The sequence below is a fragment of the Drosophila subpulchrella genome, chromosome 3R (genome assembly GCF_014743375.2).
Source record: "Drosophila subpulchrella strain 33 F10 #4 breed RU33 chromosome 3R, RU_Dsub_v1.1 Primary Assembly, whole genome shotgun sequence".
NCBI lineage: Eukaryota > Metazoa > Arthropoda > Insecta > Diptera > Drosophilidae > Drosophila > Drosophila subpulchrella.
The window spans coordinates 11,730,685-11,745,014 of record NC_050609.1 but is presented as its reverse complement, the minus strand read 5'-3'; the positions used below and the strand labels follow the sequence as shown (position 1 = coordinate 11,745,014).

At 41.3% G+C, this 14,330-nt stretch overlaps 1 protein-coding gene across 1 annotated transcript in view; it reads right to left on the bottom strand.

Annotated features, from left to right (window-relative positions):
• The window catches only part of LOC119561216 (hemicentin-1), a 90,386-nt gene that overhangs the window by 40,235 nt on the left and 35,821 nt on the right, over positions 1-14,330 (bottom strand). Inside the window, exons 3-6 of the mRNA XM_037875047.1 lie at positions 1,742-1,865; positions 1,547-1,670; positions 1,395-1,479; positions 296-406 (exon numbers count right to left, since the gene is read on the bottom strand). Of these exons, the coding sequence (XP_037730975.1) occupies positions 296-406; positions 1,395-1,479; positions 1,547-1,670; positions 1,742-1,865 (444 nt within the window). The remainder of the gene's footprint in view (positions 1-295; positions 407-1,394; positions 1,480-1,546; positions 1,671-1,741; positions 1,866-14,330) is intronic.

Sequence of the window (14,330 nt, the reverse complement as noted above, 5' to 3'; positions counted from 1 at the left end):
CTTCTTTACAATTGAACTTTACACTACCGCTGGCTGCCTTATTTATTGTTTGTTGTTTATGCCCCTGCCTTTGTTTGCATGCCAACAAAGCTTAGTAACTCACCCCCCTGCCACTGGCGCGATTTTTATTTTTGATTGTGTTCGTGCCGGATACTTTTATGTTTTTACAGCCACTTATAAAGTTTAATTATTGATTGCATTTCGCAGGACTGGGCAATTAATATTTTATTTTGCCGTAATTCGACTGCCCCACATAAAGTTCTCAAAGTAACAGATCAGCATTTTGGGGACTTACCTCCGTACACCACGCAGGTTACTTCCAGGCTGCCACCCTCTTCATAAGGACCTGCCCTCGAATCGATTCGCAGGCGTCGCTCGTTGAAGATAATCGGCTGCGTCGGCGGCACTGAAAAATTAAACAATTCGCTTTTACCACTACTATTTAAATATTTAATATAGAAAGTTGCAAATACCCGGATAGCTTACAATGATTTTAAATAGCCGCAAATCAGAAATAATTTGGCATTGTCAAAAGCAATGCAAAGGCAAATTTATACAACGCTTTTACTCATATGACTCGCATAATAAATTGTAAGTTTTGCGGCTAACCAAAAAATCATTTCAGCTAATTTATGTGCAACTCGTTTGGTCCAGTGTGTATGTGTGCGGACGAAACAAATATTAATTGCTTTTATAATCGTTTCTGGCTGGCCATGTTTATTTATTTATTTATGTGAATGTTGATTGTATATGCACGTAGATTGTATATATATTTATTAATGGTTCTTTTTATTTAAACTGGCTGAAGTGGAAAAATTTTAATTGAGATTTGAGTTGGACAAACAGAAAAAGATCTGATTTTTATTCGTTTAGCTGTGCTATTGGGTACATAGTTTGGCAATCTTTGTGTATAAATTAAATAAATATTTCCTATCCAAATATTAAAAAATTAATGGATGCAACTTTGATCCTATTGTCCCACTGTGTCCTGTGAGTTTTTAAAAGTATACCTTATCCACTCTTATTTTATGATGCTTGATGAAATTAGTATTTGTTATGATAGGCTGGTAATTAAATATGATAGATTGATATACTCGATCTTTTTCTAGACTTTATTCTTTGATCCAAGTTTAAATTAATTTTTTATTATTTTTTTGTGATGTCATTCAAATTTGTTATATTTTTTTAAGTGAGGCACGCAAAAAGAAGTGTTGATATTCCAAATAGCCTTAGGTAAAATGTCAATAGTTCCCCTAGCTATTTAAATATTAATTTAAAATTGTTTCATGTTTATCAAGGGATGGTTGGATCCTTTCAATTATTTATTCTAGTGTGGGGCCCGCGAAATATATTGGATCCCTGACATCTTTCGGTTCAGTTCTGGGTATACGCACCGACAACTTCCAAATTGACGTTGCTGTTGCGGGTCTGCGAAAGCTTGAAGTCCACGCGACAGCGAAAGTTGCCCGCATCCTTTTCCTGAAATGAAATTCCAATTATAGAGCGCCGCGCTGTTGACACATGCGAGGGGTGTTGGAAGGGTTACCTTAACCGGATTTATAATCAATTCCGCCGGCTCCTTGTGCGTGCGAAAGACGGCCCGATCCTCGAGGACCTCCTCGTCCCGCCAATGCGATGGGGTGCCAGCGTGGGCGCCACGTGTGTCGTAGCTGTCAAAGGGATTGAGATACAAGATACAGGATACAGGACACCCATGCTAGTTTTGCCCAGATTGACCTACCTGTAAATGGGTAAATTATTCTTGTACCAAACAACCAGCAGCACTTTGTCATCGGCCTGGCTGGAGCCCACATCACATTTGATTTGGGCCGAGCTGTTCACCAGCACGCGCAAGATTTCGCCATCTGAAAAAAGCGGAGAAGATTGGTTGAGAAAAGCTATGAGAAAAGAAGTCGCTGCAAGTTGGCAAGTTTTATTTCTAAGTTCTTTGCTCTTGGCTGAGAATGGAAGTCAATTTAGCTGGCAAATTGATTTTCAAGTGGCTGCCGCAACAATTTGTCAAAAAGTGCTCAACAATTGCATTACCGCACACACGCACGCAGAAGGAGTACAGGAGCCTTATGAAGTTCTGCAAATTTTGATAAAGTTGTTTGTGCCAGGAAAACTGGGAAAATATTTCATATATTCTGGCAGCCATTCAACGATTTTCTCTCTCTGATAAATGTGGCTACTTTTTGGCTAGCGAAAGGATCTCCCCTTGCCCCCCGTTCTAATTAGCCGAAAGCTGACCAGTGTAGCCTGCATTCGCACCATTTGGCTAAGCTTTAAAATATCGATCGATCTGCGGCTGTTTGAGGCCTGAAAAATGAAAACCAAAAATAGCCGAAAATCGCCAAACAAAATCACAACATTCATAGAGAGATGGTGAAAGCGGGCAAAAGGGCGATGGTGATGGAAAAACCAGATATGGGGGGGAAAATGCAGCGACAAGCGACCACATAATGCTGCAAAACAAAACAGAAAAAAATCTGAACAGCAAAACCCGGGAAAAGCCGCCGCACGTGTGAAGGGAGGCTGAGGGGCTGGATGGCCAGGGGGTAGGGGATATGGGATATGGGCCAAAAGGACCTTGGCCAGGGGATAGTGGCAAAGCGGAGCTTAGGGGTGATTACCCAGCCACATGCGGATTACAAAATGGCCGCCATTTTCGTGTTGTGCTGCCCAGTGGCTGTCCGCCCAGCGTCAGTGTGTGTTTATGCGGTAAAAATGCATTGGCAAATGCGTCTGGCTAGTAAAAAGAGCAGGAAAAAGCAAATACTGGGACAGGAAATAAAAAACCAGGCTTCACTGATCGAAGATTCAATTACCCTGGTCAGTTCATAAAAAAAACTCGGACAAAAATCCTCTTAAAGTTGTTAAAAACTTTATAGAATTTCTGCCAATTATTTGAGTTTATGAATCACGATGCAGAAAGTATCCAGTTTCCGGTGCAAAAAAATAATACATTAGTGTAGAAAAAATGGAGTTACAAATTAATCTATAAAGCCTTGAAAACTGCAAGTTAAGCCACATATTCTGGATATTCACAACCATCAATCAAAGTGGAAGCTATGGAAACAGATGCATTGACCCATTTTCCGGCATATTTGAGATATGTGACAGGCCTGAGTCTGTGACTACTGTGGCCAGCATACCCCTGGATATCCTTGGGCCATTCGGGCAGATTGGAGCGACAAGTGCCTTGGATGGCAAACGACATCGAACTTCACTTGCTGCTACCGAGGGTAAACGGTAAACGCCTTTGGCAAAGCTTTTGTTTCTAATTTTGCACTTGTGTGCGCAATGTGGCCGCAAAAGGCCTACGCAATGAGGGGCAATCGCCCACTTTCCCCGGCTTTCTCGCCAGCTTTCTCCACAGTTTTCTCCCCCCGCACAACCACAAACAGAGAGCCATGTCGGTGGCCTGGGGCCCCGGACTTCACTTCACTTTGTCCACACAGAGCACACCCGTAGCGGACCACATGATAAATAATCGATAAATTATGTGGACACATGTTTAATCTAGCATGAAATGGAATCATTTCCCTTCAATTTGTTGTTAGCCAGGCCAGGCCAGCAAAACAACAAAGCAAACGAGCGATACCACAGAAAAAACAAAAAAAAAAACTAGATAGAATACAGCGAACAGATGTGTTCTGGGGTGCGTGAGGGGCAGAGGACCTATTTAAATATAAATAATGATCGAATTATAAACGCCGGCGAGTGTCCGCTGTCTGCTGACTAAACACGTCCTTGCTACGAGGGAATTGTTTGCTCTGCACTAAATTATTGCGCATACGCCATGTTAACGCACTTGGCCAACTTGGCACAGTGTCAACTTGTCTGGACTCCAGACAATACACAGCCGCATCTCCCCGTCGCTGAATGATTCATTCATCTTTGCTTAATTGCATGCCAAACATTACAATTACCCAAACGACAGCTGAAAATGTCCACTGATGGAACCCTGTTCTGGCTGGGTCACTATACCCATATCTATCTATGGTTCTATCTCTATCTGTACCGCTGTCTGCGGCCTGCAGTTTCTTAATTAATATTTTATTTCATTAGCAGATTGGTCATGAACTGACATGTGTCGTCACCGGAAGCTGTCAGACTTTAAACCACATTTGATAAGGTTTTCGGGGCCCTAATGGAGACAATTAGCTGTGGAGCAAAACATTTTGAAATGGATGCCAAGTTAATTGGACTTGTCAATTGCTATGATAGGCGCAATTTAAATTTTCCCTGGTTCAAAGGCTTACTTCATTTAAGTCTGCTACACTTAAAATAAACAAATACATTTTTAGGCATGTTAAGAAGAGTTAATCACTACAATAAGTCTAAAAAATGTAATACCCCTTACAAAGATTTCAAATAATTTTATAAAATTAAATGTAACTGCCGCCTAACAAAATATTTTTTCTTTCATCGTGACTATTTCTGTTCATTAACAAATACACAACGTTTGTTAGTGGCCACGTTCAAAATAAATTGTTGTTTAATTATAGGATGGATGCATACACATCCATGCATAATTAAGGCCTACCATGTGGGCCTCTTGCCAATTTATATGTCTTCATTACGCTCTCAAAACTACGCCCGAGTTGTCCTAATTTCGTTGGCATTCTGGTACAACTGTGCGATGTTGCTTTGTCCCCGACACAAAAGCACAAACAACGACACTGACAATGACTCTCTGGATATCCTTGATGGCATGCCTATAACAATGCCGCCACTTGTTGTTCCCTGCTCCCTCCCCGGCTTAATGTAATTGAACTTTTTTCTAATTGACACTTGTCACTGGCAAAGACATTTAAAAAGCTACAGCTACAGCTAGAGCTACGAAAAAGAAATAAACTTAATTTTGACGCATTTACACATACATTTATTTCAATTTCCCTGCACAACAAAGGGAGCGAAGTAGTCGCAGTGGCAAACAAAACAATTCCAGCTCAACTACCACACAGATACTCACACTCACAGTGGCAGGAGGATAACTACACCCACACACAGGCGGGCAAAGTTGTATCTGTGTTTTTGTGGCACAATGAAAAGCTCCTCGACAATGGCACACAAAACGCAACACGGGCGGGCGAATTTATTGCACTGGTGTGAGCTTGAATGTGAATGGGAAGTCATTGGAGTGGTTGCAGTAACCGCAAAGAAAAAGCTGCAGGAGCTGCGGCGGCGACAGGTGGAAAGCGAGGAGATCGAGGAGAACAGCAGGCTGCCATCCTGGAGGACACAACTAAATACAAAAACCACGTGACAATGTTTTCCCCCTGCGATGACGAGCGGCGGAGGAGCCCGAGGAGCAGCCATTTCAGTGGTGCGGCACAGTTGGATGTATCCGTGTGGCCACCAGCCACCAGTCAGCATTCACCAGCCAACAGCAACTTTCTGTCGCATTCGCAGTAAGAAAACCGCACGGGAATGCATCAAGCTGTGAGGAGCAGGCAGCTGAAAGCAGACGGCGAATGCCGCAAAGCTGGATAACTGGGCGTATGCGTGATGTGTGGTTGTGGGAAGAAGTCTACAGAAACCCAAAGGTAAAAATACCTGATTATAGTTTTTCTTGCAACATTATTGAAGAACATTTTTTCAAAAGGATTATATTTTCTCTTTCATCTCCGCAGTACTCACTACCCTTCATGTTCAGGCTCATTATCTGTCGATATTCTTTTATTTAAACCTACCATTTTTATAATGTTAAATATTTTTTATTTATATCTACCATTTTTATAATGGTAATTCTTCTGTTATTTATAATATGATTTTGTTTGAATACATACAAAGACACGTAATATTAAAGCATAGAAACAAAATACCTACTATTTAAAAAAAAACAATTAGTATATTCCAAAACTAATTTGTAATCCATATTAATTATTCTTATTATAAATGCAGTCTCATGTTTCGGGGTTGTTTTGCATTTTGACTTGACATTCCACCTTTCAATGTTTAAGGGCACTTTGCTGGAAATAGTCACACATTAAAGATGCATTCTGCAAACCCCTTTAAATATGAATGGCATGACTTTGCAAAAACATGGCCTGGGAATGGGTGCACATGTCGTATGCGCGTTATGCAGTGCACTTCGTTAAATCCAATAACAAGACAGACAGCGCCCACAACAACAACGTGGGGAGCAGCTAAAATAACATACAATCAACAGAGACAGTTAGACAGGCAACCCTCGAAAAAGAGTGCCTGCTGTTTTTTCAGTGCAGGGGTAAAAGGGCAGAGGGCATAAAAACGGACGAGGACGAGGAGCTCCAGAAGGAGACAGCTGCCATCCAACAGTAATTGACAGAAGTCGCTCAGAGGAACGTATGTAGTTGTAGAACTCCGGCCTGCAATTGCAATGATAATGTCAAACTGATTTCACTACAACTCAAAGCCAGACAACTTTGCTGCGGTTACACGTTTTAATACAAACCCAACGGATGGGGTCGGTCGCTTAAAAATCCAGTCGGAAAAAGGCCACATAAATGTATAAATCATCCGGAGAAATATGGGAATCAAGAATGCAAAGCCTGCAGCGACATATGAGTGAAATATAAACCCAACCCGAATGCCCAGATACAAGCAAACGGTATGGATCCCCGCCGACACGTGCTGGCATCCCTGGGAAATATTTTTCTTTCATTGCTCACGGACATCGTTAGCCCAAATTGTTGTGGAGCAGCGGAAACAGACGAAGGTAGCAAAATGCTGAGCTAATGCCGGGACCTCAAATCAAAGGCAGCCAGAAATCAAGTTGAAGTTCAAAAGCATTCGTTAACCAGTTAGCACAATCAACTAGAAACGAAGAAATAAAATGTTTAGGAATCAGTAAGTTCCTCCTATTTAATAGAACATCAGTTAAACCAAATGACAAACCATTCTTTAAACTTAAAGTGTGCTCAAACATGCAGTTATTAGAGCATATACTGATATGATTTGCTGGGCATATGTTACGATAAATATATCTAAGTGGAACTGTTTTTATATCCCACAACATTGTCAATCAAACCTACTTCTTTTAATTGAAGCCACAACTTTTTATTTTAAAATAACATTCAAAGGATTAAAGTTTCTGGAACTTTTATCCATAAGTCAAAATAATTAAATTTAAAGTCAGTTCTGCGCACGTGTTTCGGATATAAAAAATCCCACACTTAACTCTCTTAACTCTACCTGCAATTTCACATCTCCTGCTCGATAAATCAGAATCGGTCTTTGGGCAACGATCGCGACACGTTCGCGCTGCCACAAAGTTTATTAAACGTTTCGCGACTTTGGCAATAACTTCGATTTCGGCGCTGGCTCGGGATTGCAATAAATTTGCTTTAATGTGCAATTTATGGGACACCATTTAATTAGTTTCAGTTGTTCGGCGGGGCAAATTGATGTTGACAGAGATTATTGGTCCGGGCACGTAATGCAGCTAAAGCCCCCTGGCATTCCACGCCAAACCATTCCGTTTCGATCCGTTTGCCTCTTGCTAATGGGCCAAAGTTGACTGGTGGCCGGGGGGCATCTTCTCGAGGAGCTGCCTCCAGTTTATTTGTATGTACGTGTCGTCGAACGACTTGCGTCCCGACTATAAGACTATAACTTCCGCTTGGCGCCCATTGACCTCGTCAACATTTATCTAATGGTTAAATGCCAGACACACCACACACAACACACACTCACTCTTGGGGCACACACACACACACACACAATCACACATCGTATCTGTGGGGGCTTTCGCTTTTGTCTAAAAGTTTTTCCCTGCCAATTTATTTGTGCTTTGTAGTTGGCAAGAGATCCCAGTGTTAGTTATGATTATGGCCGTGTTTATGGCACTGGTTGAAAAGGCTTTATCAAGATTAATTGCTGGAAAATTGTTATGCCCCAACGACACTTTTAGCCTAATGTCTTTTCTTCTTGGCCCGATGTTGTTGTGCTAGTTAAATATTTACCAGCATGTTGAATACTTGAATGACTAAATAGTTTGGCCGAATCGATCGATATGCTCACACGCTCCGTTCGTTACATTATTCTAATGAAAAGCCGTGTTGGGTTTTCGAGTTGTCTCCAGAGGGCTGGCGTTGGAGTTTTCCGCAAAGTGGTGGCGGTTCCTTTGAAATCGTTTTCGTTTTCTTCGGCGGAACTCTTTGAACCCACCCCTGGCGCGAGTGGTATGTAAAAAGCCCATTACAACATGCAAATAATAATTGCGCTATTAAAAGTTGCATATTAAATGCGACACGACTACAACATCAACATCGGCCTGCAACCTGCAACGTGCAACGTGCAACACTCGGGGCCCAAAACAAGTGGCGGGAATGTGTAACGCCGACGCCCAACAACATTTTAGAGCCCTGGCATGGAACAGCAGTCTTGGGGTGAACTGAGAAACATATAAGACGAAACTGGGAATTCCCTCAAAATATTATCAATATTAACTAATATTGGACCCTAAGATATTAGTTGGTAAATTTACAATATTTTGAAGATCCCTTTTAATGTCTTTTCAATTATAACAAGAAAAACTTTATTCTCAAGATATTAGGTTATAAAACATCTGAATACATAATAGTCAAATCCAAAAAAACTTGAAATTTTTGGAAAGATATTCAGAATTTCAACTTAAAAAAAATTTTTTAATTATATTAGCTAAAATCATACTTCAATTCTCAGGATATTTAATAACGAAAAAGCAAATATAAATGTTTAATTCCTATAAATTTAAAAATAGATATGATAAATGCCAACAATATAATAGGAATACGTAGTGTAATCTTGGATCCTTTATGCAAATAAAAGAAATCTTATAAGTATAAATGGTAAATTTCAAAAAAGTATATAGAGTATGTAGTGTAGTTCCAAGCCTAGGTGTAATCCTATATGCAAAATAGAGGAACCCTCTTGAAGAGCAGTCAAATACATATATGGCACACATACACTTATAATCGCTGGAGAACCGCTTAAGAGCGTGTGGTGGTGTGCGTTGGCCAGTGGCAAAACCTTGGCACATAAATTATTCATTGATTAGCAACAAATGCCATTAAACATGCACCCAAAGTGCTGGCCCCTCCAACCCTTTGGATTGTGGGCCTTGGTAATAGTTTATCTTCGTGTGTGCTTGTGTTTGGGGAGACACTTTAAACTGTCATTTGTTTGCCGGCTGTGTTTGCCTTGCGTTTTGGCCGCCTGCATTTCTGGTTATTGCCCAATTGTCTGGCTCCGATTGCGATTCGGTTCGCTGATGGTTTCGCCTAAAAGCAAGCCATAAATTTTTGCTGCTGCCATCAAAGAGCGCTAAACGGCTTACATGGCCACGCCCACGCTGGCTAGAACGCCCGCGGCCCAGTCCCATAACAGTTAATGCTGCCAGCGGAGGCCATGAAATTTTTATACCCGTTACTCGTAGAGTAAAAGGGTATACTAGATTCGTCGGAAAGTATGTAACAGGCAGAAGGAAGCGTTTCCGACCCCATAAAGTATATATATTCTTGATCAGGATCACTAGCCGAGTCGATCTAGCCATGTCCGTCTGTCCGTCTGTCCGTCTGTCCGTCTGTCCGTCTGTCCGTCTGTCCGTCTGTCCGTCTGTCCGTCTGTCCGTCTGTCTGTCCGGATGAACGCTGAGATCTTGGAAACTATGAGAGCTAGGCTATTGAGATTTGGCGAGCAGATTCCTGAGCTTCTTACGCAGCGCAAGTTTGTTTCAGTAGAGTGCCACGCCCACTCTAACGCCCACAAACCGCCCAAAACTGTGGCTTCTACAGTTTTGATGCTAGAGTAAAAATTTAAACTGAAATGAATTGTTCTCATCAATACCTATCGATTGATCCAAAAAAAAGTTTGCCACGCCCACTTTAACGCCCACAAACCGCCCAAAAACTTCAAAAAACCGTAAATATGAACGCGGATATCTCGGAAACTATCAAAGATAGAGTATTGGGATTTCAGATTTAGATTCCGTAGCCTTGTACGCAGCGCAGGTTTGTTATGCGAATATGCCACGCCCACTCTAACGCCCACAAACCGCCCAAGCCTGTGGCGCCCACAATTTTTATGCTAGATAACAAATTTTAACTGAAATGTATTGGTCTCGTCAATACCTACCGATTGATCCAAAAAAAAATTTGCCACGCCTACCCTAACGCCCACAATGCTTAAGTCTGTCTTCCGCCGGTAGGTGGCGCACTTAAATCTCGCTTTGCTGCTTGCATATCTCCATTTCCCTTTGGTCCCTTTAGCTGAGTAACGGGTATCTGATAGTCGAGGTACTCGACTATAGCGTTCTTCCTTGTTTTTTATTATTCACGTAGGCGAATAGCATACACCCGCACTCCCCAATATATATTTGTATGTATATACAAACCTATGTGTATGTGGAGAAATTTTAATTTAAATGTTTTTGGCAGCCTTTTGGCCGCTCACCGCTGCCGCACACATATACGCGGCTTTTATGGGCGACTGAGTGGGCGGGCAGGCCGAGCTTGATGAAAATCTGAAAATGCCCGGCAGAGCGAACATTTTTCAATGGGATTTTCTGTTTTATTTTCATCCCTCCACATATTTTTTTTGTTTGCTTCAACCCAGTACAATTTTTTCCCGCTTCATTTTTGTTTGCCAGCGTAAAAATGTTCTGTAGGTGACCCTGAACTGGGCGGTGTTGGGTTGTGGCTGCGGTTTTGTTTTTTTCAGTTTTCCAGTTTTTCAGTTTTGCCCCATGTTGTTCTTGCACGTTAGCCGTGGCATAGAAAAAGGCTCACACACACGAGTTATGCAGCTGCTCTCGGTGCGGCTTTTAATTTGCTTAATTTTGCGCTTAGCCACAGCAGCTGGCAGAGGCTACTTTGAAAGCGAAAGGATATAGCCGAGTGACAGGGGCGTGGCAGTCGGGCGAGGAGGCCGAAAATCCACACTGAGCCGTTCTCAGGCTGCGGCTAATGTGGCAACAGATGTTGGGGGATTCCCCTTCTCTTCTTTTTTTTTTGAGTTAAATGAAATGATGTGGGTTGTGGGCTTTGATTAATTATAGTAGGAGGTGTTGGTAAATTGCCAAAAATATATTAGAATGGGTATAGCATGTTAAGCCAGATAGGGATACACAACATATGTTTTAAAATCTTTTTTCGTTTTTAATATTTAAATATTTTAAAATTTGGTTATAAAAAAAAACTTAATTGTATTGAATATTAAGACATAAATAAATATGTGGCTTAATTATCTTGATAGATAGTTAGATTAAATAACCTGTATATCATCGCCCATATATATATATATACCAATCTCCCTTTTGGCCCAGCTGGCTTCATTTACCCATTTGAGCTTAGACCAAGTGCAGGAAAAGTTGCCCTTCTGCAGAAAGAGCCATAACCATAGCCATATTTTGATATAATCGCCAACACATACTCGCACGCATATATAAACCCGATCCGGGCGAGATTAGTGAGCTGCCGGGGCACGCCTCGAAATTGATTTCATGAATATTTCAAAAGGTTTCACGCACACGCCAGGAAAAGCGGGGAAAAGCGGTGAAAAGCGAGGAAAAGCTGATGGGAATGTTGGGGATCGGAGTTAGGGTAGATGTGAAATCTGCGGTGTCTGTGTATCAATTAGCCTGCCCCTCTAACACTTTGTTGTGGTTGGCAAGGAAAATGGATAAACAAAACTCCGCCAGGCCAGAACTTCAAAAACAGTAAGCATGTTACTCATACGCCCTGTTCGTTTTCGCTATGAAAATGAATTTCAATCAGGCCGCCATTTTAATTGACCGCCAATTTTGGCAGTGACCAAAAGTTGATATCAGAATTTTCATTTATTTTTATTTTATATATGGGAATTTAACGAAAAATTGGTTTAGTTATTGACTTTATCACGTTTTGTGGTCTACCAGAAATTGGCAGGGCAGACAAGGAGGCGGTGTGGCGGGCCAAACAAAAATGGAGCTGACCTTGCAAAGCCTCTTCAGACAGCCACAGCCATTCGCATGTCGAAAGTTGCCGGCGCAGCAAAGTCAAGACTCTATGCAAAAATAATTTCGAGATGGGGGAAAAAAGGACAAGTTCATCGCACCAAAAGGACAAGCTCCAGACAGCTCCCAGGCATATCCGTATCCATGTGTGCGTTTCGGGTCCTGTGTGTTTGACTTTGGGCTTGCAGCCAAAACTGTTATCAGCCATTTTAATAATGGCCAGCTTAAAGTGTAGGACAAGAAAAATGTTTGCCAACAAAGGAATGGCAAGGAAACGAAACGAAGGAAAGGCCCTCAAGAAATTGTGGGAAAATCATTAAAAATTCCCAGGGCAGAGGCATTGAGTTGGGCCAGAGGCCAATATACCTGGCCCTGGACTCTCATCGCATGCTGAGTATTTAGCCGAGGTCAAATTGATATGTCTGCCAGGACGAGAATGGCACAAAGGACAGACGGGACCAGACGGTAGAAAGAGAGATGTACGGCTGGCAATTGTCAGTATATGGGATACAGACACGGATGGCAATTGTACTGCGCCATAGAAAATGTGACAAACACACTGGAAACTCTGAAAGATTTAAATAGAATATTTACTTTGTTGAAAAATTTAAAATATTAATACTTTTACCATACAAAATAAATATTTTATATCATTTTTTAATTTTAGAAATCATTAAAAATCATTTATTTCTCTCTCTACATAAATAACGACTAAGATCAGTAGTAGGGAAGGGAAATTTAAGAATATTCTAGTGCTGACTTGCACTTTGCTTCTTCCGTTGCTGATGACGACTAAATGTCACTCAAGTGTAATTTACAAGCACTAGAAAAAGTGCCATCCAGACAGCAGCCGACTGTGTGTGTGGCTGGGATAGAATCCTGGTAATCGTAATAAAGTGAGGCAAAGGCTCAGACCTTGTAGTTTTACTGCTCGCATTTGCCAAGGCTATTCCAGGAGCTTAAGTAGATTTTATTGTGAGGCAAAGAAAATAATAATACGTTTAGGAAAATTAAGTGTCATATGAATACATTTAGAAATTATAATGAGTACCAAGAGAAAATATTTATAGAAACATTTTGTTAAGTTTCTTCAAGGAAATCAAAAAATAGAACTGAAATCCGATTGCCTTGGAACTCAAATGTCGTCATCAAAAAGCTGCTCAACAAACAGTTTCCGGAAAAAATAGAATAATAAACCCGTGGGCAGGAAAAAATAAACTCACAACGAGCACAAAGAAAAAATAATAAGTGTGTCGGGAAATTTATTTCATCAATTTAACAGTAAATTGTTTAGAGCACACTTTTTGGCAACAACAACAGCAACGGGACCATAAACAGCTTAACCCAGACAAAAACACGTTTACGCACAATGGCATTCGCAAAACCAAAATAAATCGATAAATCTTAAAAATCTTTTTGTTTGGGCCAGGTCGAAACCAGGCGAAAGTAAACACAACAGGCGCTCGGCAAAAGGACTTTAAAGCATCAAATATTACGCATACGCAGCGTGTGCGTAGGGCAGCAATAAGAGTGAGGGAGATGGAGAAAGATGGAGGGGAAAAACGAAAGAGATAGAGCCAGTTGAGGCCAGCTTACCCGCAGAGCTTTTGCCAGATAAACGGACCAGGACCATGGACTGCAGCAGCCACAAGAGTTGTACGAGTCCCGCCGACTACATGTGTAAATTACGACAGAGGGCGAGGGGCAGGGGCTTAGAAAGGGAGAGATAGTGCCGCAGAGAGGGAGACAGCAAGTGGCTGAAAGTGTACGTAAAAATGCATGATATATGGTAAATGTTTTGTGGCATTTTTGGCTTAGTTCTGCTGCGCCAAGAGCCAAGCGCCATGAAGCCTTGGCTATATCTCCGGCAGTATCTGCTACTCGTAGCAAGCATAATGCATACAAATTGTGGCATTTTGTGTGCCAGCTCAACTGCTCCCAGCGAGAGTCCGCTGTGGCATGCCATTTTCCCTGGCATTTTCCGAGGGCATTGAACATGACATTTAACGATTGCCCATTGATAAGGGCGTGGCGTTGCCCTGGAACAAAGTGCACTCCAGCATTCGAATTTCAAGGGTCAGGTGTAGGGGAAATCATTTCAAGGGGTTTTACTTCCTCACTGCAAGTGCAACACAGCGAAATCTAAAAGGTAAATATAGCTTTTATATTGCCACTAAGTTATTTACAGATTATGCCATTCTTTGTATTAGAAGTACTTAAAATCCAAATAAATATACTATATTTTTCTTCACTTTAACAGATACTACCAATAAGTTCTATAAAGCACTGCTATAACCTTCAGCTTTCTTTTATTAACATACCCTTTTCAGTACTTGAAATAAACTCTGTTCTTTGGTAATCATAAATT